The 23,766-nt window shown below is 42.2% G+C and overlaps 1 protein-coding gene across 2 annotated transcripts in view; it reads right to left on the reverse strand.

Moving 5' to 3' along the window:
* Window positions 1–23,766, reverse strand: part of LOC121540485 (GPI ethanolamine phosphate transferase 2) — a 133,757-nt gene that overhangs the window by 105,479 nt on the left and 4,512 nt on the right. Inside the window, exon 1 of one of the 2 annotated variants that reach the window (XM_041849404.2) lies at window positions 2,561–2,725. The exons of the other annotated variant lie outside the window; for it this stretch is intronic. Coding sequence (XP_041705338.1) covers window positions 2,561–2,590 — 30 coding nt within the window. The 5' untranslated portion in view covers window positions 2,591–2,725. Of the gene's footprint in view, window positions 1–2,560; window positions 2,726–23,766 lie in introns of those variants that run through there. 2 annotated transcript variants of the gene reach the window in all.

The raw sequence follows: 23,766 nt of genomic DNA on the forward strand, positions 1-23,766 counted from the left end.
AGATTATACTCTGCTGAAACTAGGCTATGTGTGCAGCGCGCATTTGAATATATTTCACGGGCTTTGCGATTGTGTAGGCTACTTTGTGCATGATTTCTCTATTGTACTACATAATTGATGTCGTATACCTCCACTACACTACTTTGATACGCATCATTAGAGATTAAGAAGTGAGTATACGCAATGCCCACTGAAATAAAAAAGTGGGTATAAGGTTTATACCTGCGTATACCCTCCACTGCAACACTGGCCCTTTGTGATTTACAAAAAGTGCACTCTCCTACATGAGTGCGCTGGTATTACGATTGCTGTCCTTTCAGAATCACGAACCTGTCACACTGAAGGCCTATAGGTTTGCCACTGCGCAAACATGTCTATAACAGATATAAAGGCTGTTAAGATATTAATGTTTTAAGAAATGAGTGTATATATTTGGCCTGGAGAAGCCGACTGAATGGAAGCTGATAATTATGAGTTTCTTACGTCGCTGGTCTCGGGAAGAAATTAAGAGTCCTCACTGTCCGAGACCGAGTCAAGACCGAGTACAAATGTATCCGACACCAAGACAAGACCGAGACACTCAATATGTGGTCTCAAGACCGTACTCGATTACTACAACACTGCTATCAATGTTATAGAAAGGGTAAAAATCATTGTCTCTCTGTAGACTACCAATGTTATTTCATTAAGCTAGCATCTCCATTTACTCAAGTGTAATTTGCAGTAGAAATAGGCTAACACCGGAGCTACTGCAATTACAATGAGAAATGGGTATAAGATTGTGTTCCAAACAACCACTGAATGACCAACTGTGTACCATAAACAATTCAGTATCATTGTATCACATGCTTTTGTGTCCTCCTCAGCTAGTTAAAGCCAATGAAGCAACCCACATAGGCCTAGATGTTGTTGGCAGTATCTCACTACTCAGTCACATGCAATGCATATCAGCATGTGTTCACACTGAAAACAAGTGTTTACCGCAACACCTTGCATAATCACTGTGATTTCTCACAATCAGGCATTCTGGGGCAATTAACCTTCGGTCAGCCTCACAGAAGCAAGCAGCAAACGGTGCCAAATGTAAACCATGTGATGGATTCCATGCTTTGTCTTCCCCCACATGGTTGTGCCAGTGCTTTAGTCCATTAGTACAGTGAAGCTAGTAGTAGTTGGGAAGACCTGCAGGCCTTTGGAATTCAAGTAAAACTACCAGAAGGATCTACATTTAGGCTAGGCCAAAACTGGAGGAATTAGGCCTATTTTTAGCGTGCTTGCCTAAATTCACATACTCAGTGCGTACTACTCAACACTGCCAGAAAACCTTAGCACTCTAGCCTAACACATCTCACACTAGCCTAATTGTCAAAACAACTCCACTCGACCTCCCGAGTGGCGCAGCGGTCTAAGGCACTTCAGTGCTTGAGGCGTCACTACAGATCCGGGTTTGATCCAGGGCTATGTCGCAGCCGGCCACGACCAGGAGACCCATGAGGCGACGCACAATTGGCCCAGCGTCGTCCGGGTTAGGGGAGGGTTTGGCCGGCCTGGATGTCCTTGTCCCATCGCGCTCTAGCGACTTCTGTGGCGGGCCAGGCGCATGCACGCTGACAAGGTCGCCAGTTGTACGGTGTTTCCTCCGACATATTGGTGCGGCTGGCTTCCGGGTTAAGCGACCAGTGTGTCAAGAAGCAGTGCAGCTTGGCAGGGTCGTGTTTTGGAGGACGCATGGCTCTCGACCTTCACCTCTCCCGAGTCCGTACGGGAGTTGCAGCGATGGGACAAGACTAACTACCATTTGGATATCACGAAATTGGGGGAAAAAAGTGGTAAACGTTTAAAAAAAAACTAAAAACAACAACTCCACTCAGTGAAGGATTGGCCAAAGAAGAGTAGTGAGCCTAGGGGGAAGGTTGGCAGTGTGCCAAACACAGATGTGAAGATGAGGTGGTGAACAAAATACTAAAATCAAACCCTAACTGTCAATCATTATTTTATCTTTTGTACTATTGTGTTAAATCACCTCGTGGGAAAAAAGGTCAGCTAAATCTGGCCCTGGCACCATTTTTAAGTCGACGTTACCCAAGTCATTAACGTCTTCGGAAATAAATGATTTTGGTGCTTTAGTTTGGGAAGTTCTCATGGATATGCAGTTTTTTAAACTCATTTAAACCCGGTTTAAAATAAAAATATGTTTCAAGTTGGCGGCTGGGGACAAAGCCCCCCTACTCCCCCAGTTTTACTTTCCAGTGACACTTCGGTTCTCTTAAGAGATGTATTTTTACACAAACTTCAAACGGAGGTAGGCTATCATTGAAAAGAAATTCAATCGCTTCAACGCTGCATGTCTTTAGATCATGAGAGGAACAAGATGTGATAAAGAATCGATGTGATGCGTATGACAATCACCAACCTATCAGTTGCATCACTAACATGATCAAAAGCTAGACTAAAAAAGGGGATAAACTGTCAATCCAAGGAAAATTGAACTCCAAAAGCTGAGATTTACAGTGTGTTGAAAATAAAAGTAGCCTACCCCAGATAAAGCCATTTACCTTACCTTGGAATAGTAGACAGAATATTTTCTCATGGGAGCAATTGTTAAAACTGCAGCGCTAGCCTTTTTCTAAAGCTGAATGATCTACCGTTCAGAACCCCAATGTGGTCCAAATGGATATCTTTAGATCACTACTCTGCCACAGCTTCAAACCCTGATTGGAGGCAACTTATTCGTTTTCAAGCTAGGCCTACATTGCAAAAGTCAGCAGAAACGTTAGATCAATGCTTGACTTTTGATCTTAAGCAGGCTATCTACACAAACCTTTGAGCACCATTTGTGGAGTTTAGTCAATTTTAGCAGTGAATGTAACAAATTAAAGGTATACTTTTGTTATTATAAAACATTTTCATTATGAAAGGTTATGTAAAATTGCCATACTATTAATACTCTCAACTGTTATTATTTTTGGGAGACAAAAATCAAAAAATCAACAACAAAACAATGTGTACCACCTGTAGGTTATTCGCTGCTCTGGCACCCCAATGGTGGAACAAGCTCCCCCACGACAGCGGAGTCACTGACCACCTTACCTTACCTTACCTCTTTAAGGAATACCTGGAATAGTATAAAAGTAAACCTTCTACCCCCCCTCCCCACCCCCCCATAAAAAAAAGGGTGGTTGTCCCACTGGCTATCCTAAGTTAAATGCACCAATTTGTAAGTCGCTCTGGATAAGAGCGTCTGCTAAATGACGTAAATGTAAAACCACTGCCCTAGAGACAACACCGGTCTATCCATCCATGACGGTTCACTTGGCAGCTCACACGAACAACACAACCCGCCATCTGTAAGAGAGAGAGCTCAAATTATGCACCGGCTTGTACTTAGATCTGGTGGGAAAACACTCAATCAGATGCAGGAGAAAAGCTTGTTTCAAGCAGGTTTTCTGCCGATTTCATCATTGGGAGGCTGAGGGAACCCACAACATTTGTTGAGAAGACTCTCCTTCTCCTGCAGAGGATGTGACTGGCAGGCAAAATAAATATGTTGGTTGAGCATTGGAGTCGATGGAGAGAAGAACTAGTGTTGGGGCCTGGTGGAGGAACAGAGGAAACCAAGGGAAGCCTTGTCTGAGCTCTGGAGGAAGCCTTGTCTAAGCTCTGGAGGAAGCCTTGTCTGAGCTCTGGAGGAAGCCTTGTCTGAGCTCTGGAGGAAGCCTTGTCTGAGCTCTGGAGGAAGCCTTGTCTGAGCTCTGGAGGAAGCCTTGTCTGAGCTCTGGGAGGATCTGGAGGAAGCCTTGTCTGAGCTCTGGAGGAAGCCTTGTCTGAGCTCTGGAGGAAGCCTTGTCTGAGCTCTGGAGGAAGCCTTGTCTGAGCTCTGGAGGAAGCCTTGTCTGAGCTCTGGAGGAAGCCTTGTCTGAGCTCTGGAGGAAGCGAGGACCAGACGCAGAAGCTTATTAGTCTGTGTCGGAACCAAAGTAATCGTCAAAATGCATTATTGAGGCTTGGCACTAAGGGAGGACCTCAAAAATGCAGCTAGCATTGTATAAGAGTTATAAGCTAGGTTGATTACAAACGAGGACTGAGATACAGTGGGGAGAACAAGTATTTGATACACTGCCGATTTTGCAGGTTTTCCTACTTACAAAGCATGTAGAGGTCTGTAATTTTTATCATAGGTACACTTCAACTGTGAGAGACAGAATCTAAAACAAAAATCCAGAAAATCACATTGTATGATTTTTAAGTAATTACTTTGCATTTTATTGCATGACATAAGTATTTGATCACCTACCAACCAGTAAGAATTCCGGCTCTCACATACCTGTTAGTTTTTCTTTAAGAAGCCCTCCTGTTCTCCACTCATTACCTGTATTAACTGCACCTGTTTGAACTCGTTACCTGTATGAAAGACACCTGTCCACACACTCAATCAAACAGACTCCAACCGCTCCACAATGGCCAAGACCAGTAAGGACATCAGGGATAACATTGTAGACCTGCACAAGGCTGGGATGGGCTACAGGACAATTGGCAGGCAGCTTGGTGAGAAGGCAACAACTGTTGGCGCAATTATTAGAAAATGGAAGAAGTTCAAGATGACGGTCAATCACCTTCGGTCTGGGGCTCCATGCAAGATCTCACCTCATGGGGCATCAATGATCATGAGGAAGGTGAGGGATCAGCCCAGAACTACACGGCAGGACCTGGTCAATGACCTGAAGAGAGCTGGGACCACAGTCTCAAAGAAAACCATTAGTAACACACTACGCCGTCATGGATTCAAATCCTGCAGCGCACGCAAGGTCACCCTGCTCAAGCCAGCGCATGTCCAGGCCCGTCTGAAGTTTGCCAATGACCATCTGGATGATCCAGAGGAGGAATGGGAGAAGGTCATGTGGTCTGATGAGACAAAAATAGAGCTTTTTGGTCTAAACTCCACTCGCTGTGTTTGGAGGAAGAAGAAGGATGAGTACAATCCCAAGAACACCATCCCAACCGTGAAGCATGGAGGTGGAAACATCATTCTTTGGGGATGCTTTTCTGCAAAGGGGACAGGACGACTGCACCGTATTGAGGGGAGGATGGATGGGGCCATGTATCGCAAGATCTTGGCCAACAACCTCCTTCCCTCAGTAAGAGCATTGAAGATGGGTCGTGGTTGGGTCTTCCAGCATGACAACGACCCGAAACACACAGCCAGGGCAACTAAGGACTGGCTCCGTAAGAAGCATCTCAAGGTGCTGGAGTGGCCTAGCCAGTCTCCAGACCTGAACCCAATAGAAAATCTTTGGAGGGAGCTGAAAGTCAGTTTTGCCCAGCGACAGCCCCAAAACCTGAAGGATCTGGAGAAGGTCTGTATGGAGGAGTGGCCCAAAATCCCTGCTGCAGTGTGTGCAAACCTGGTCAAGACCTACAGGCGCAAACAAAGGTTTCTGTACCAAATATTAAGTTCTGCTTTTCTGATGTATCAAATACTTATGTCATGCAATAAAATGCAAATTAATTACTTAAAAATCATACAATGTGATTTTCTTGATATTTAGATTTTTGAAATTACAGACCTCTACATGCTTTGTAAGTAGGAAAACCTGCAAAATCGGCAGTGTATCAAATACTTGTTCTCCCCACTGTATGAGCATGTCCTAAAATGGACACCACTGGTGCCACTTTATATGAACAGGTTTATTATATTTCCCCAGTCTTTTTTTAAATATTTGTCTTTTCTTTTTTGTATGTATTATTACTTATTTTAATTTTTTTGTAAATGTTTTTTGGGGGTTATATATATTTTGTTTGTTTTTACTCCTGAACTTCCTCCGATCATTTTCATGATGTCCATCTGGTATGCTTCTATATGCCATATCTTTCTAACTGAGCTCTTTCACAAAAGCTCACAATATATAACCTTTATACTTATTATGGACATAGCATGTCTTACACTAGTTATCTTGTTGTTATTAGTTGTTGTTATTAGTCCCATCCTTCAGCTCCATTCAACACCTCCCATCTATCTCTTAACACCATCCATATTGGATTTCTATTTGCCATATATTTTTCACCTGTACTGTGATGTTTTACAAAAGTTCTGAACCTTTCTATTCTCACTGTTTCTAGAGTTTGTGAATTGAAAATAAACATTTTTGCTAAAAGTATTATTATATTATTGATCGATTGATTATGACTTTTCAGCTCACCCAGTAGCGCTATCTGCAGGGTCAGCTCCATGCAAATATTGCAATCCTTCAGCCATTCCTGGACCTGTGTCCAGAAACAAGCTACAAATGGACAGTACCAATACAAATGATCTAATGATTCTGTCTCTTCACAGCCAAATCTGCAGAGCTGGGAAGATGGTATCCCCCATACAAATAACATTCTATTGGTAGCAAGAATTTTATATAATGATTTAAATAGAAAAATTCAAAATTTTGAATCCGGCGTCGTTTTGCGTATCAGTTCATAAATACTATGCCATGGAATCGGTACGTCAAAAATCTCTTCCCAACTATTTTGCAATCTATATGGGACGGCTGTCAATCCTTTGGTCCTTAAATGAAACTGGTAAACTTTTTTATTTATCACAATTTTCTTTAACCAATTATGTTCTTTAATGCAAGGCCGACAGACAAGTTCCTTACTTTTTCCTCCTTCCACTTTCCTCTTCCATTTTTTGTGTAATGCTGCAATTATTTGGTTGTAATTTTGGGTAGAGCAGACATTTCCATATGTTTTTGTTAGCTGCATGTGCGACATAACTCCACCATTCCTACCGATAATATCATTTACGAAGATTATACCTTTTTTAAACATTTTCTCAAAAAAGAAAGGTTATTTATCAATTAGTATATTTGAGTTTAACCACAATATTTATTGCAATATTTGTTCTGTCATAAATTGAAATTGCAACCAACTTTCTATGACTTGTTTAAGAAATAGTGATATTTGGGAGATGATTTCCTTTTCAAATACCTGAAAGTGAGGGGTTGTAATCTGAATAAAGGGAAAAAGTCCCTTCTTGAACATTGGGTGAGACAATCTTACTAGTTTGCTAGAGAACCAGTTCGGATTTAAGTAGAATTGTTGTATGACTGAAGCTTTTAGTAATAGGTCTAATGCTTTAATATTTAATAATTTCTGTCCTCCAAATTCATATTCATTATATAAATAGGCCCGTTTAATTTTGTCTGGCTTGCCGTTCCAAATAAAATGGAATATCTTTTTCTCATATAATTTCAAAAACTGTTCGCTAGGCGTAGGCAAGACCATACGCAAATAGGTAAACTGGGATAATACTAAAGAGTTAATCAGGGTGATTTTTCCACAAATTGACAGGTATTTACCTTTCCATGGTAGCAAGATCTTATCTATTTTTGCTAACTTTCTATTTTAAAAAATTGGAGTGAGATCATTTATTTCATTTGGGATATGTATTCCGAGTATATCCACATCACCATCAGACCATTTTATCGGTAAACTACATGGTAATGTAAAATTTGTATTTGTTTTTAAGCCCTGGATTTCTAATCCCTTGATATTATTGTTGGATCTGATTTTAATAGCCAACATCTCGATGGCAATAATAAATAGATTTGCCGATAGTGGACAACCTTGTTTCACTCCTCTTGACAGTTTAAAACTTTCTGAGAAATAGCCATTATTTACTATTTTACACCTAGGGTTACTATACATGATTTTAACCCAATTCATAAGAGATTGTCCAAAATTGAAATGCTCCAGGCATTGATATATAAACTCCAGTCATACTTTATCAAATGCCTTTTCGAAGTCTGCTATGAATACTAGGCCTGGTTTCCCAGATTTTTCATAGTGTTCTATTGTTTCCAGTACTTGCCTTATATTATCTCCAATGTATCGCCCATGTAAAAAACCTGTCTGATTAGAATGAATAATGTCCGACAATACCTTTTTAATTCTATGCGCTATACATTTTGCATCACAACACTGAAGTGTAAGGGGACGCCATTTTTTAAATGGACTGGATCTTTATATTTTCCACTTGTATCCTGTTTCAGTAATAATGAAATCAGAAATTATTCTTGACTGTCTACCATTTACATAAGAGTGGTTAAAACATGCTAATAACGGTCCTCTGAGTATATAAAAAAAGGTTTGGTATGCCTCGACTGGTATGCCATCCAACCCTGGAGTTTTCCGGACTTAAAGTCTTTAATTGCATCCAGAAGTTCCTCCTCTGTAATTTCCCCAGTCTTAGTAATGTAGATTATCTGACTGCTTTGTTCTTTTCCCAGGGCATTTTCATTTACTCCTACATACTGTCCAGAAACCAATATTCTATATCCTCCTCCCTGACCAACTTATCTTGATTATTTACTGAAGAGGATGACTACCCACACACATCACTATGGGTGAACATAACACACAAGGGAAAGGTACATTGAGATGAAAATGTACAATGGATCTAAAGCAAACACTGAAAGAAAACCTTTCTTCCTATTATACTGGAATACATTTTTTATTTTTATTTCACCTTTATTTAACCAGGTAAGCCAGTTGAGAACAAGTTCTTATTTACAACTGCGTCCTGGCCAAGATAAAGCAAAGCAGTGCGATAAAAACAACGACACAGAGTTACATATGGGGTAAAACAAAACATAAAGTCAAAAATACAACAGAAAATATATATACAGTGTGTGCAAATGTAGCAAGTTATGGAGGTAAGGCAATAAATAGGCTATAGTGCAAAATAATTACAATTAGTATTAACACTGGAATGATAGATGTGCAAGAGATTATGTGCAAATAGAGATACTGGGGTGCAAATGAGCAAAAATAAATAACAATATAGGGATGAGGTAGTTGGGTCGGCTAATTTCAGATGGGCTGTGTACAGGTGCAGTGATCGGTAAGGTGCTCTGACAACTGATGCTTAAAGTTAGTGAGGGAGATAAGAGTCTCCAGCTTCAGAGATTTTTGCAATTCGTTCCAGTCATTGGCATCAGAAAACTGGAAGGAATGGCGGCCAAAGGAGGTGTTGGATTTGGGGATGACCAGTGAGATATACCTGCTGGAGCGCACACTACGGGTGGGTGTTGCTATGGTGACCAATGAGCTAAGATAAGGCAGGGATTTGCCTAGCAGTGATTTATAGATGGCCTGGAGCCAGTGGGTTTGGCGACGAATATGTAGTAAGGACCAGCCAACAAGAGCGTACAGGTCACAGTGGTGTGTAGTGTATAGGGCTTTGGAGACAAAACGGATGGCACTGTGATAGACTACATCCAATTTGCTGAGTAGAGTGTTGGAGGCTATTTTGTAAATGACATCGCCGAAGTCAAGGATCGGTAGGATAGTCAGTTTTACGAGGGCATGTTTGGCAGCATGAGTGAAGGAGGCTTTGTTGCGAAATACGAAGCATGAGTGAAGGAGGCTTTGTTGCGAAATACGAAGCCAATTCTAGATTTAACTTTGGATTGGAGATTCTTAATGTGAGTCTGGAAGGAGAGTTCACAGTCTAACCAGACACCTAGGAACTTGGTTGTGTCCAATTTAGGGTCATCATGAGCAGACAAGTCTTCACCATTTTGGGCCGGTTTCCCAGACCCAGAATAAGCCTATATAACTGGATATTAAACGTGCTTAATGAAGATTCTCAATTTAAAGTGCCACTCCTAAAGTTTTAGAAATATTTAGGCTAAATATTGAGAGTAGAAAGCAATTTACTATACATGGTGAGATAGCCTAATTCAATTTACTGTAACACATACAGTGAGGGAAAAAAAGTATTTGATCCCCTGCTGATTTTGTACGTTTGCCCAGTGACAAAGAAATGATCCGTTTATAATTTTAATGGTAGGTTTATTTGAACAGTGAGAGACAGAATCACAACAAAAAAATCCAGAAAAACGCATGTCAAATATTTTATAAATTGATTTGCATTTTAATGAGGGAAATAAGTATTTGACCCCTCTGCAAAACATGACTTAGTACTTGGTGGCAAAACCCTTGTTGGCAATCACAGAGGTCAGACGTTTCTTGTAGTTGGCCACCAGATTTGCACACATCTCAGGAGGGATTTTGTCCCACTCCTCTTTGCAGATCTTCTCCAAGTCATTAAGGTTTTCGAGGCTGACGTTTGGCAACTCAAACTTTCAGCTCCCTCCACAGATTTTCTATGGGATTAAGGTCTGGAGACTGGCTAGGCCACTCCAGGACCTTAATGTGCTTCTTCTTGAGCCACTCCTTTGTTGCCTTGGCCGTGTGTTTTGGGTCATTGTCATGCTGGAATACCCATCCACGACCCATTTTCAATGCCCTGGCTGAGGGAAGGAGGTTCTCACCCAAGATTTGACGGTACATGGCCCCGTCCATCGTCCCTTTGATGCGGTGAAGTTGTCCTGTCCCCTTAGCAGAAAAACACCCCCAAAGCATAATGTTTCCACCTACATGTTTGACGGTGGGGATGGTGTTCTTGGGGTCATAGGCAGCATTCCTCCTCCTCCAAACACGGCAAGTTGAGTTGATGCCAAAGAGCTCCATTTTGGTCTCATCTGACCACAACACTTTCACCCAGTTCTCCTCTGAATCATTCAGATGTTCATTGGCAAACTTCAGACGGGCATGTATATGTGCTTTCTTGAGCATGGGGAACTTGCGGGCGCTGCAGGATTTCAGTCCTTCACGGCGTAGTGAAGGACTGAGTGGCCGTCAGTGTGTCCGTGCCGACACTGCGCGACAATTGGCCGTCTGGTTGTTTATATTTTGCAACGCCGGGTTGTGGGTTCGATTCCCACTGGGGCCAGTATAAAAAAAAATTATTCACTTCCTGGATAGCTCTGCTTCTTAATTTTTCTTGGTGACTATGGTCCCAGCTGCCTTGAGATCATTGACAAGATCCTCCCGTGTAGTTCTGGGCTGATTCCTCACCGTTCTCATGATCATTGCAGCTCCACGAGGTGAGATCTAGCATGGAGCCCCAGGCCGAGGGAGACACAGTTCTTTTGTGTTTCTTCCATTTGCGAATAATCGCACCAACTGTTGTCACCTTCTCAACAAGCTGCTTGGCGATGGTCTTATAGCCCATTCCAGCCTTGTGTAGGTCTACAATCTTGTCCCTGACATCCTTGGAGAGCTCTTTGGTCTTGGCCATGGTGGAGAGTTTGGAATCTGATTGATTGATTGCTTCTGTGGACAGGTGTCTTTTATACAGGTAACAAGCTGAGATTAGGAGCACTCCCTTTAAGAGTGTGCTCCTAATCTCAGGTCGTTACCTATATAAAAGACACCTGGGAGCCAGAAATCTTTCTGATTGAGAGGGGGTCAAATACTTATTTCCCTCATTAAAATGCAAATCAATTTATAACATTTTTGACATGCGCTTTTCTGGATTTTGTTGTTGTTATTCTGTCTCTCACTGTTCAAATAAACCTACCATTAAAATTATAGACAGATCATTTCTTTGTCAGTGGGCAAACGTACAAAATCAGCAGGGGATCAAATACTTTTTTCCCCTCACTGTATGCCTATTCAGGCAAGATATTTCATTTGGAAGAAGTCTTCTACCTAATTCCTTTACTCTTTCTTCCCTCATTAAAATGGTTCAGCAAGAGCTCACCAAAATGTCCCTCTGCTGGCAGTATGTTCTTTTGACAGTGAAACTGATGGCTTGGAAATTATACACCGGCAACAAAAACATATTTTCTCAGGTGTCCATTCAAATGAACGGATATGGATGGGAAAGGCAGAGCTGAGAGGAAATTCTTCAGAAGCAGAAAACTCCTACTGGGCACGGGCAAGTCTTTGGAATGATAATGAGTTCAATCTGTGCATGTGTAGAGCAAGTTGTCAATCTGAGAAAAATAAACTAAATATTTCCTCCACACTGAACAGTGTATTCAACAATGCAACCTAAGGGCATGTGTGAAAGCGTTCGTCCTTGATAAGTAGAGATTAACTTTAATTTTCCACTTTCTGGACCGAAGCAATGAGCAAACGGGTCATTGTCGATGATGCGTGCAGTGGCAAACATTTATCATCAGGGAATCATCAAGTACCACTAGTCCACTAGGGCTGTGACGAGCTTGTGTTCACTCACTTGTCTTCGCTTAATAACATAAGCTTCACCTAATTTCATTGTTATTAAGTCTGGATCACACACTACCAACTGCAGTTTTTGAGACAGCATCGTCACTAAAGTATGGTGACCCTGAGAAAAACATCCAAAAATATACAGAGCCAAAAATACAGGCTTGGTCTTTACCTTGACAACTATATATTTTTTCAAATGGCCCCAATTTCACCTTTGTCAAATTAATAAACCCTATACAATCTAATTCATAAGAGAACTCCCTTTCTGCAAAGGTCTTCCCAACTCTTAACCTAGTTGGCTAAAGTTAGCGAGTGAGCCTATTCAGTGATTGGGTGACTTCTGAACGCACTGTTGCTTTATCTGCAAAGGCATTGTTCTGTCCTGAAAACACTTTCTCTTATCACTTAAGTGGGTAGGAAACGTGAAAATAGTCCAGGGAAACTAATTGGAATGGGCCTGTGTGAGTGTGTGTGTATGACTAGTATCAACAACAGGAAACTGGGCCACAAGCCTTTCCTATGTGCCGCACAACACAAGGGCAGCTATACCCAGAGTACAATTCTGGCAGCATATATACAGTGGGGGAAAAAAAGTATTTAGTCAGCCACCAATTGTGCAAGTTCTCCCACTTAAAAAGATGAGAGAGGCCTGTAATTTTCATCATAGGTACACGTCAACTATGAGAGACAAATTGAGAAAAAAAAACAGAAAATCACATTGTAGGATTTTTAATGATTTTATTAGCAAATTATGGTGGAAAATAAGTATTTGGTCACCTACAAACAAGCAAGATTTCTGGCTCTCACAGACCTGTAATTTCTTCTTTAAGAGGCTCCTCTGTCCTCCACTCGTTACCTGTATTAATGGCACCTGTTTGAACTTGTTATCAGTATAAAAGACACCTGTCCACAACCTCAAACAGTCACACTCCAAACTCCACTATGGCCAAGACCAAAGAGCTGTCAAAGGACACCAGAAACAAAATTGTAGACCTGCACCAGGCTGGGAAGACTGAATCTGCAATAGGTAAGCAGCTTGGTTTGAAGAAATCAACTGTGGGAGCAATTATTAGGAAATGGAAGACATACAAGACCACTGATAATCTCCCCTCGATCTGGGGCTCCACGCAAGATCTCACCCCGTGGGGTCAAAATGTTCACAAGAACGGTGAGCAAAAATCCCAGAACCACACGGGGGACCTAGTGAATGACCTGCAGAGAGCTGGGACCAAAGTAACAAAGCCTACCATCAGTAACACACTACGCCGCCAGGGACTAAAATCCTGCAGTGCCAGACGTGTCCCCCTGCTTAAGCCAGTACATGTCCAGGCCCGTCTGAAGTTTGCTAGAGTGCATTTGGATGATCCAGAAGAGGATTGGGAGAATGTCATATGGTCAGATGAAAACAAAATAGAACTTTTTGGTAAAAACTCAACTCGTCGTGTTTGGAGGACAAAGAATGCTGAGTTGCATCCAAAGAACACCATACCTACTGTGAAGCATGGGGGTGGAAACATCATGCTTTGGGGCTGTTTTTCTGCAAAGGGACCAGGATGACTGATCCGTGTAAAGGAAAGAATGAATGGGGCCATGTATCGTGAGATTTTGAGTGAAAACCTCCTTCCATCAGCAAGGACATTGAAGATGAAATGTGGCTGGGTCTTTCAGCATGACAATGATCCCAAACACACCGCCCGGGCACGAAGGAGTGGCTTCGTAAGAAGCATTTCAAGGTCCTGGAGTGGCCTAGCCAGTCTCCAGATCTCAACCTCATAGAAAATCTTTGGAGGGAGTTGAAAGTCCGTGTTGCCCAGCGACAGCCCCAAAACATCACTGCTCTAGAAGAGATCTGCATGGAGGAATGGGCCAAAATACCAGCAACAGTGTGTGAAAACCTTGTGAAGACTTACAGAAAACGTTTGACCTGTGTCATTGCCAACAAAGGGTATATAACAAAGTATTGAGAAACTTTTGTTATTGACCAAATACTTATTTTCCACCATAATTTGCAAATAAATTCATAAAAAATCCTACAATGTGATTTTCTGGATTTTTTTTCAGCATTTTGTCTGTCATAGTTGACGTGTACCTATGATGAAAATTACAGGCCTCTCATCTTTTTAAGTGGGAGAACTTGCACAATTGGTGGCTGACTAAATACTTTTTTTCCCCCACTGTATATACAGTTGAAGTCGGAAGTTTACATATACACTTATGTTGGAGTCATTAAAACTCGTTTTTCAACCACTCCACAAACGTCTTGTTAACAAACTATAGTTTTGGCAAGTCGGTTAGGACATCTACTTTGTGCATGACACAAGTAATTTTTCCAACAATTGTTTACAGACAGATTATTTCCCTGTATCACAATTCCAGTGGGTAAGAAGTTTACATACACTAAGTTAACTGCGCCTTTACACAGCATGGAAAATTCCAGAAAATGATGTCATGGCTTTAGAAGCTTCTGATAGGCTAATTACATTTACATTTTAGTAATTTAGCAGACTCTCTTATCCAGAGCGACTTACAGTTAGTGAGTGCATACATTTTCATACTGGCCCCCCGTGGGAAACGAACCCACAACCCTGGCGTTGCAAGCGCCATGCTCTACAATTGGAGGTGTACCTGTGGATGTATTTCAAGGGCTACCTTCAAACTCAGTGCCTCTTTGCTTGACATCATGGGAAAATCAATAGAAATCAGCCAAGACCTAAGAAAAAAATTTGCTTCCTGCCACCCAGGAAGTTAAAGCTTGGTCGCAAACGGGCCTTCCAAATGGACAATGACCCCAAGCATACTTCCAAAGTTGTGGCAAAATGGCTTAAGGACAACAAAGTCAAGGTATTGGAGTAGCTATCACAAAGCCCTGACCTCAATCCTATAGAACATTTGTGGGCAGAACTGAAAAAGCGTGTGCGAGCAAGGAGGCCTAACAACCTGACTCAGTTACACCAGCTCTGTCAGGAGGAATGGGCTTAAATTCACCCAACTTATTGTGGGAAGCTTGTGGAAGGCTACCCGAAACGTTTGACCCAAGTTAAACAATTTAAAGGCAATGCTACCAAATACTAATTGAGTGTATGTAAACTTCTGACCCACTGGGAATGTGATGAAATAAATAAAAGCTGAAATAAATCATTCTCTCTACTATTATTCTGACATTTCACATTCTTAAAATAAAGTGGTGATCCTAACTGACCTAAAACAGGGAATTTGTACTAGGATTAAATGTCAGGAATTGTGAAAAACTGAGTTTAAATGTATTTGGCTAAGGTGTATGTAAACCTCCGACTTCAACTGTATATCCACTGAAATATTTATTTTCCTCAACGATTCTCTCATTACATCCTTCCCCAAACTGCCTTTTCTGGGATCGTTCCTGTCAGACAGCCAAAGGCTGGCTGGTGTACTCCTAATGAGTGGGCTGGTTCTCTGGGTGATTCTGATTTGGGTTAGTTGGCTGTGTCATACCAGTTGATTGGGTGCACTGCAGTGATTTGGGAAGACGCAGCGTTTCATGACGGAAGACTTGCACTGCCACCTTCTGGTAGGAATGAGAACATCTCAAGGTTCTGCTGATTATTCTTTACTGCTTATTCAGTGCAGGCTATTTGTGGAAGCTGTTTGAATCAAAGTTGACATCTAAAATTTAGAATTGGTCTAATTAGCCTACTTGGTGCTAGATCCGCGTTGACATTTTAAAGTAGAGTAATGTAATCAAATGTCTTCAAAATAAGGTGGTAGAGTACAACTCTTCTGTGTCTCTTTGAACCACATACCACTTAGGTCATTCAATCTATAGCTTGACTAATACAAGAGATTTCAAAGGTTCAGGCTGCTACACAGTCACTATGGAAGCTCTCGTCTAAATTGTATTTAGGAGCATTTTTTAACTCCATGGTTAAAGTAGTGAGAATATATGTAATTGTTGTAAAAAATCTGTGAGTGTGCTTCATTTACTATCATCCTAAATCGAAATATTAAATTATTTTCACATTATGAAATATCCTATATTATAAACTGTGTCGTTCGAGCCCTGAATGCTGATAGGCTGACAGCCGTGGTATATCAGACCGTATACCACTGATATGACAAAACATTTATTTTTACTGATCTAATTACATTGGTAACCAGTTTATAATAGCAATAAGGCACCTCGGGGTTTGTGGTATATGGCCAATATACCATGGCTAAGGGCTGTATTCAGGCACTCCGCTTTGCGTCGTGCATAAGAACAGCCCTTAGCCGTGGTATATTGGCCATATACCACACCCCTTCGGGCCTTATTGCTTAATTACACTAATTTCCCTATGGTGGACAGGACGTGTTACTAGAGACTAACGTTTTCACCAGACAACAATTACAGAAAATACACATCCTTTTTACCTCAAATTGGTGATGTTAGTATTAAAATGTATAGTCATCACGATCTCACAAAATCGATTGCTTAAAACAGATCAGTATCTTTGGTTTAGTACCGGTGTTGTCATACCCGCCAGTTCTACGGTGGCTAATCAGGCGCTCCTCCCATAAACATCTCTGGCCTCACATTAATTCATGGATTTGAAGGTCGCTATTTAGAAACCGATGTGAGGTGTTGATTCATTGACATTATCCAGTCAAAAAGGTTTAGTGTTTCTTTTTCCCCAATTGGCATGTACCGAAATCATTTTCTCAGAGATATAAGTTGATAAATGGCTACTACATGTTCTGATCTACCGACTAATACAGGGTTTCCCAAACCTTTTCACTCATGCCCCCCTTCCAGCATTGGGGAACATCCCACACCACACATCTATCTATGGGCACAAGCACTGTTCATGACACAAACTGTTCACACCCATCTTGTTGGCTTAAACATTTTGCAGGTTTAAAACTTATTTCCTGCAATATATATATTTTTTTTCATGGGGTGCAGAGAAAATGTTGCCGTTTTAAAGCTAATTTTCTTGCAATTCTATACATTTTGCCATGTCTAATGTGTATTCATGTTATATTGGAGTGACTCAAACAGTACAACAAAATCTATGGGCTAAAGAAACCTAGCTAAAAAAACTTTAGCTGACATGGGCTAGTTGATCTGGACATTTCTGACAAGTTATAAATAGCTCTCTAAGGTATGCAATGACTAACATGACAAGAGGAAAACTGATGATACACTACACAATTTTGAAATTGTACCTTGTGCATTCTACTATTACAACTTTCAAGAGTAAGATGAAAGCCGGACTGAGTTCCCCAGCTTACAACCCCCGCGCCCCACCTGTTCCATTGATTTCCATACAATATTGATGTGAGTGATTCATTTGCGTGTGCTACTGATTTCAGTAGAACAAGCTAATAAATTCCAGTTTAGAGTGGCCGCTTGGTAAATGTTAGTGCGTGTGCAGTTTATAAGGTGCTAATATAGCAAAATACAAGTAATCTGAACTGTGACATGTATGTGTAGAGAATAATTTTTATATTTTGGTCTACAAAATATCACAACCTATATTTTAAGGATATTGATTATGAATTTGGACATTTAAAACTAGTGTTTTGACACTGGGCTATAAATGAAAAATCCATATAATTTTCAACTTATGTTTTAGGAATATCAATTATTATTATTTTTCAACGTGAATCTACTTAATTAGGTCAGAACTCCTGCTGCCATGCTATGTTGTTGTCTTAGGTCTCTCTTTACGTAGTGTCTCTCTTGCCTTGATGTGTGTTTTGTCCTATATTTATTTTATTTATTTTTATCCCAGCGCCCATCCCCGCAGGAGGCCTTTTCCCTTTTGGTAGGCCGTCATTGTAAATAAGAATTTGTTCTTAACTGACTTGCCTAGTTAAATAAAAAAATATATGCACAAACTTAAAAGGTAGACTCAGCGAAACGATGTTGCCACAAGCAGCACCGCAGATATTGAGATGAGCGAGATGCAATACTTCACCATCACATACAGTCACACACAGTATCTGCGCAATGTGCATGTGCAGGGGTTCACTTCACGCTGTTCATAGCATGGTAGCCACGGGAGGATCTACGTCATATCGCTGAGTCTACCTTTAATCAATAACAAGACATCAGTTCACACGGTCTCTCATTTTGAAGATTTTAAAGAAAAATACCTTTTAGGACTTCTGTGTTTGGTCTGCTGACTGAGTTCATAATGGTTTACAACTCAATCAATGAATCAATAGAAACTGTGCCCAGTTGGGTGAACAAGTGTAACAGGTCAAAGAATTACAGATTTTTGCAACCGTTCATTTTCTATTTTTTATTTTATTTTGTGAGTTGATTTCACCAAAATATTGTATTGTTCAGCATTTCGTGTAGTCTACAGATATTGGGAGAGTTAGTTGTGTAAGTGCGCCCTCTAGAGTTGGTTATATGCGGAGGGATGTTGTGCTTTTCTCAGTCTGCATTGTATTCGGCTGGGAGAGGTACGTGTTCACTTCGGGCGTGACATAAACTTGATATACCTGTTAAAACTAAAACGTTTCAGTGCACATAGTAACTTGTATGTATATTATATGATGAGTGTACGTACATTTAATCAAGCTGTGTCGTGAATATAGCCATTTTTGAGAGTTGAGAAATTGCTAACTTAGCTAACCTCGTGTTCTGTTTAGCTGTAAGTTAGCAATCATCATTCTATCCTCTTGTGACGAAGCTCACGTTGTTCTTTTTATGTTAGGCGGATTCTGGTCGAGGGTAGAGTGTTGAACATTTTCTCTCTTTGATGTTGAACAGGTATGTATTCCCTATATCAGGTTAAAAATGTGTTCATTTAAAATGTTTTCATGTATTGATTAGTGTTTAATGGCACTGAAAAGCTCAAATGTGAAGGATTACATGTTGCTTCGTGCATATTACTGTATGTATTACCTGTTTGAAAGATGGTTTATGTCATGTTGCACAGTATTAATATAAAGGCTAAAAGCTCAGAGTTTTTGGCAGAGATAACATGAATATGACACATACATAAGATATACACCAGATGCAATGTTTATTTTCCAATGATGTTGTATTTTATTCCTTGTATTTTTGAATGTGATTATACTGAGTCTGCATTGTATTCGGCTGGGAGAGGCGGATTCTGGTCGAGGGTAGAGTGTTGAACATTTTCTCTCTTTGATGTTGAACAGATTGAGAGAGTTGTACACAATAAAGTGCCTTCAAGTACGCCAGTGTGTTGTCTTCAGTGCACCGGAACACAACGCAGTAGTCGGCAAGAGACAGACCGCGCCGGCTACATTGGTGCCGTGACCCGGATTATCTTCGCTTCAGATCATCGCCAGGGTGATCGCCGGTGGTTGCTGTGACAAGTAGGAACCTCTTCGAACGTTGACAAGTAAAAGGGCAAACATTAATGTGTAAATTGTAGCTCTTAATTGCTTACCTCAGCTACTTCTATCATTGTACAATTTTTTTCATATTCACATGTTTTGGTGATTCACATATCATTACCATAGTCTATTACAACTTTCTATTTAAAAAAATAAAAAAATGGCTGATGGCAAGGATGCGCAGACACCATTTAGTGTTGGAGATGCTGCAGGGGTAAGCCTGGGGAGGGGCAGGTTTATGAGTATGGTGGAGAGCACGCGGTTAGGGGTGCTGGTATACTAGGCAGACCTGTACTCTCGTCCACACGCTTACGCACTGATGAATATTCCCCGCACCACACATGCGTAGCTTAGGAGATGCTCCAGACATTGCAAGCAGCGTTAGTTCAGTGGGCTGTCCTGCATTTTCATACACTCACACCCAAACAGATGAACACTCTCCACGTCAGCCAGTGTCTAGTTCACATGTGAGTTCTGCAGACCTAGGGAGTCTCATCACACAGTTAGCTCATGAAATAGGAGAGAACATTGCTAGCCAATTACAGAGATCTGTTGGTAGTGCAGATAACCAAACCACTCCTACGCCTAGCCTGAACTTAGGATATGGACAGTCTGATTTGAACATGACAGGAGTAAAATTAGTCATGAAGACAGATGTCAAAGAGCCGCCGTACTTCAGGGGTGATGGAACAGACAAACACACAGTGCATGAGTGGGAAGAGATTATGAGCATTTACCTGAATAAGAGGGGTGTACACCCGCAAGAGCACTCCCAGGAGATAATGTCAAGACTAATGGGAAAGGCTAGAGACATTGTTAAAGTTACCCTGCGCAGTATGCCATCGCTGCAGCCAGCTGAGAACTCCAAGCTCGTCTTTGATATTCTGAAACAACATTTCAGTGAGTTAACCTACTCCTCTATGCCTTTAGCAGATTTCTATAACACACTTCCTCTGGCTGGAGAAAGTCCCATGGACTATTGGATACGCTTGAACAAGGCTGTGGATGTCGCAGATGAGTGTCTGAGAAGGCAGGGGCGAAACATTGAGGACCCCCTCTCAGAAGTCACAATGATGCTGGTGAAACACTGTCCCGACCCCGCTCTTGCAAGTGTCCTAAAGTGCAAAACAGCTGAAAAGTGGACAGCAAATGAGATTCATGAACACCTCGTTGAACATCAGAGAGAGGCTAGAACAATGTGTCAAGCCAAATCTTATCGGCCAAAGAACATTGGTGCACATGCTCAGGCATTAACCACAGAGACAGTCGCTGCTGAAAACCCAACAGACCTTACTGGTTACCCAAAGGCAATGGGGCTTCCATCCTCTCCTCAGACAGAGAGCATCTGCATGCAGTCTCTCATTGGCTTGCTGGACCGTGTGCTAGAGCAGACGGCACACACAACAGCAGTCGTGCCACCAAGCAGGGGGCCAGCAGCCATTGTTCAGAGTAGATGTAAAGTCTGTCAGTCTGCCGAACATTCAACTACTGCACACTGTAGACAGGCGAACCTCTGTATGGGCTGTTACAAGCCCGGCCACTGGAAGAGAGAATGCCAACAACGCCGGCCAAGAATTAACGCTCAGCCACAGTTAACGCACACATCACCTAACTCTGAGCAAGGTGGAGCCAGTTTAAACTAGATAGCTCACATACGGAAAGGGGGATGTGTGAGCGTTGAAGATTCAACCCTTGAAGAAAGTGAAGAATTGAAGGAGATGTATGTCAATGTCTGTAAAGCAATGTCTGATAATTGCACGGTAATTGTTCAGAATATTCACAGAGTTGAGACGTTCAGTGAGTTATTTCACGCACCGGTGACAGTTAATGGCTGTGCTCAGTTGCAAGGGCTCCTCGATACAGGCTCAATGGCCTGCACGATAAGTGAAGAGGCAGAGCAGAGACTACTATCGGATAGCGTCTTGACCCCACATCAAGAACTCTCACAGCATATCATCCTTGTTGGCTGTGGAGGAGTACAAGTGCGCCCCCAAGTGCATGTATGACATGGAACTAAGTCTGTATGGGGTAAAGTGCATGGTCCCAGTTCTGGTGATCACTGGTCAGAAAGACGACATAATAGTAGGCACCAACATGTTGAAACATGTACTGCATCAGCTGAAAAACGAGAACAGTTATTGGACACTTATCTCGAGCAACACAAAAGGGGTCTCCAGATGGCGAACAGTTTCTAGAAATGATGACCAGTCTCACAAGATGGAGGGGTGAAGATGTCCCAGGAAAAGTAGGGACAGTGAAGCTAACTCAGGCGGTGACTCTCCTTCCCAAACAAGAGTACCTGCTGTGGGGAAGACTGCCAAGTAATATACCCAAGTCACCTGGGAGTACAGTTATGGTGGAGCCTACAACCTCCAGGTGTGTGCCTCGGGGCATTATGGTGGGGAGAGTGGTAACACCGCTATGGGGGAGATGGCTGGACTCCCATGAAAGTCACTAATATCTCAGACAAACCACTCACACTGAAAAGGAACAGCAAGCTTGGGACGTCTCTACTTGTGTTGCAGCTGAAGATCTCACACTGTTCCAGGGTTCCTGTCAGAGTGATGCTGGCTCTGTTGGAGTGACTCATGTGAAACAGGACAACAACGGTGACCTGAAAGACAGACTGCAGAAGTCTGGTCTAGGAAATGTCGACATTGATCATTGTGAAGCGAGCCCCTCCACCAAGCTCCAACTTGTGACATTGCTGGAGAAATATCAGGATATATTTTCAAAGCATAATCTTGACTGTGGAGAAGCCAAGGGCTTTGCCCATAGGATCCGCCTCACTGACGACCGTCCCTTCCGTCTTCCATATCGCAGAGTGCCGCCAGCCCACTATCAAAAGCTGCGCCAAGTTCTCACCGAGATGGAGGAACAGGAAATCATACGGAAATCAATGAGTGAATATGCTTCTCCACTCGTGATGGTTTGGAAGAAAATGGCGACCTCCGGATATGCACAGACTTTCGATGGCTGAATGCAAGAACTATCAAGGATGCTCATCCTTTGCCCCATCAATCGGACTGCTTGGCTGCCCTTGGCGGTAATGCTGTCTTCAGCACCATGGACCTCACGTCTGGATTTTATAACTTGCCCATGCATGAGGAGGACAAAAAGTATACCGCCTTCACAACACCATTAGGCCTGCACGAGTATAACAGAATGCCACAGGGGCTTTGCAACAGTCCAGCGTCCTTCATGAGGATGATGATGAGTATCTTTGGCGATCTTAACTTCCATCAGTCTCTTGTGCTACCTAGATGATCTCTTGATATTTGCCCCCAACGAACAGCAGGCCCTCAGCAGATTAGAGGTTGTTTTCCAGAGGCTACGGGAGCACAATCTAAAGTTGAGTCCAAAAAAATGCCATCTGTTGCGGAGATCTGTGAAGTTTCTCGGACACATCGTTGACAGTGACGGTGTTGCTGTTGACCCAGAGAAGGTCGAGGTCATCACCAAAATGTCAAAGAGGGACTTGATGGAAGATGATGGCTACACTCCTTCAGTTCGCAGAGTGAAGTCGTTCCTGGGGATGGTATTTTATTACCAACACTACATACCAAATTGCTCCTCCATCGCAAAACCCCTGTTTGCTCTCACAGCTGGCCAGAAACGAGAGGAAAGGCCGGGAAGTACAGTCAGAATGCGGAGTCTACAGAAAGCTCAAACCTGCGGATTGGACCCTTGACTGCGATTCCGCTTCGCCGGCCTTAAGGAGAAGCTCCTGAATTGTGTGGTCCTTAGCCATCCAGACTTTTCTAAGCCCTTGGTTTTGTCCATTGATGCGTCTCTTGATGGCCTTGGGGCAGTTCTGTCCCAGATACCAGAAGGAGAAACGAAGGCACGCCCGATCTCTTTGCCAGCAAGACCCTCACTGGCTCACAAAAGAGGTATCCTGCTCACCGACTGGAGTTCTTGGCGCTCAAATGGAGTGTTTGTGAAAAATTCAGCCACTGGTTGAAAGGCCACACTTTTACAGTGTGGACCGACAATAATCCTTTGACCTATATAATGACCAAACCAAAACTTGACGCTTGCGAACAGAGGTGGGTGGCAAAGCTTTCCCCCTACACCTTCAGTATCAAACACATCCCTGGGGTAAAGAACATTGTGGCAGATGCCCTGAGTAGAGATCCGTTTGCTAAATCAGTGAGCCAAAGGTTGATCAGTGAGCCCTATGGAAGTCTTTTGGCCGAGGCGGAGGGAACCAAAGAGGAGAAAGTCCAAGATCTCTTCCGGAGTAAGACCCAGTGTCTCCAGGCACTTGATGCAGGGGTGCTGTGTAACTATGGACCCCACTCAAGACAGGCTGGCTGGCAGTCAAGAACCCTCTCATGTGAAATCTGCTTGTGAAGCTCA

The sequence above is a fragment of the Coregonus clupeaformis genome, chromosome 3, assembly GCF_020615455.1.
Source record: "Coregonus clupeaformis isolate EN_2021a chromosome 3, ASM2061545v1, whole genome shotgun sequence".
Classification (NCBI taxonomy): domain Eukaryota; kingdom Metazoa; phylum Chordata; class Actinopteri; order Salmoniformes; family Salmonidae; genus Coregonus; species Coregonus clupeaformis.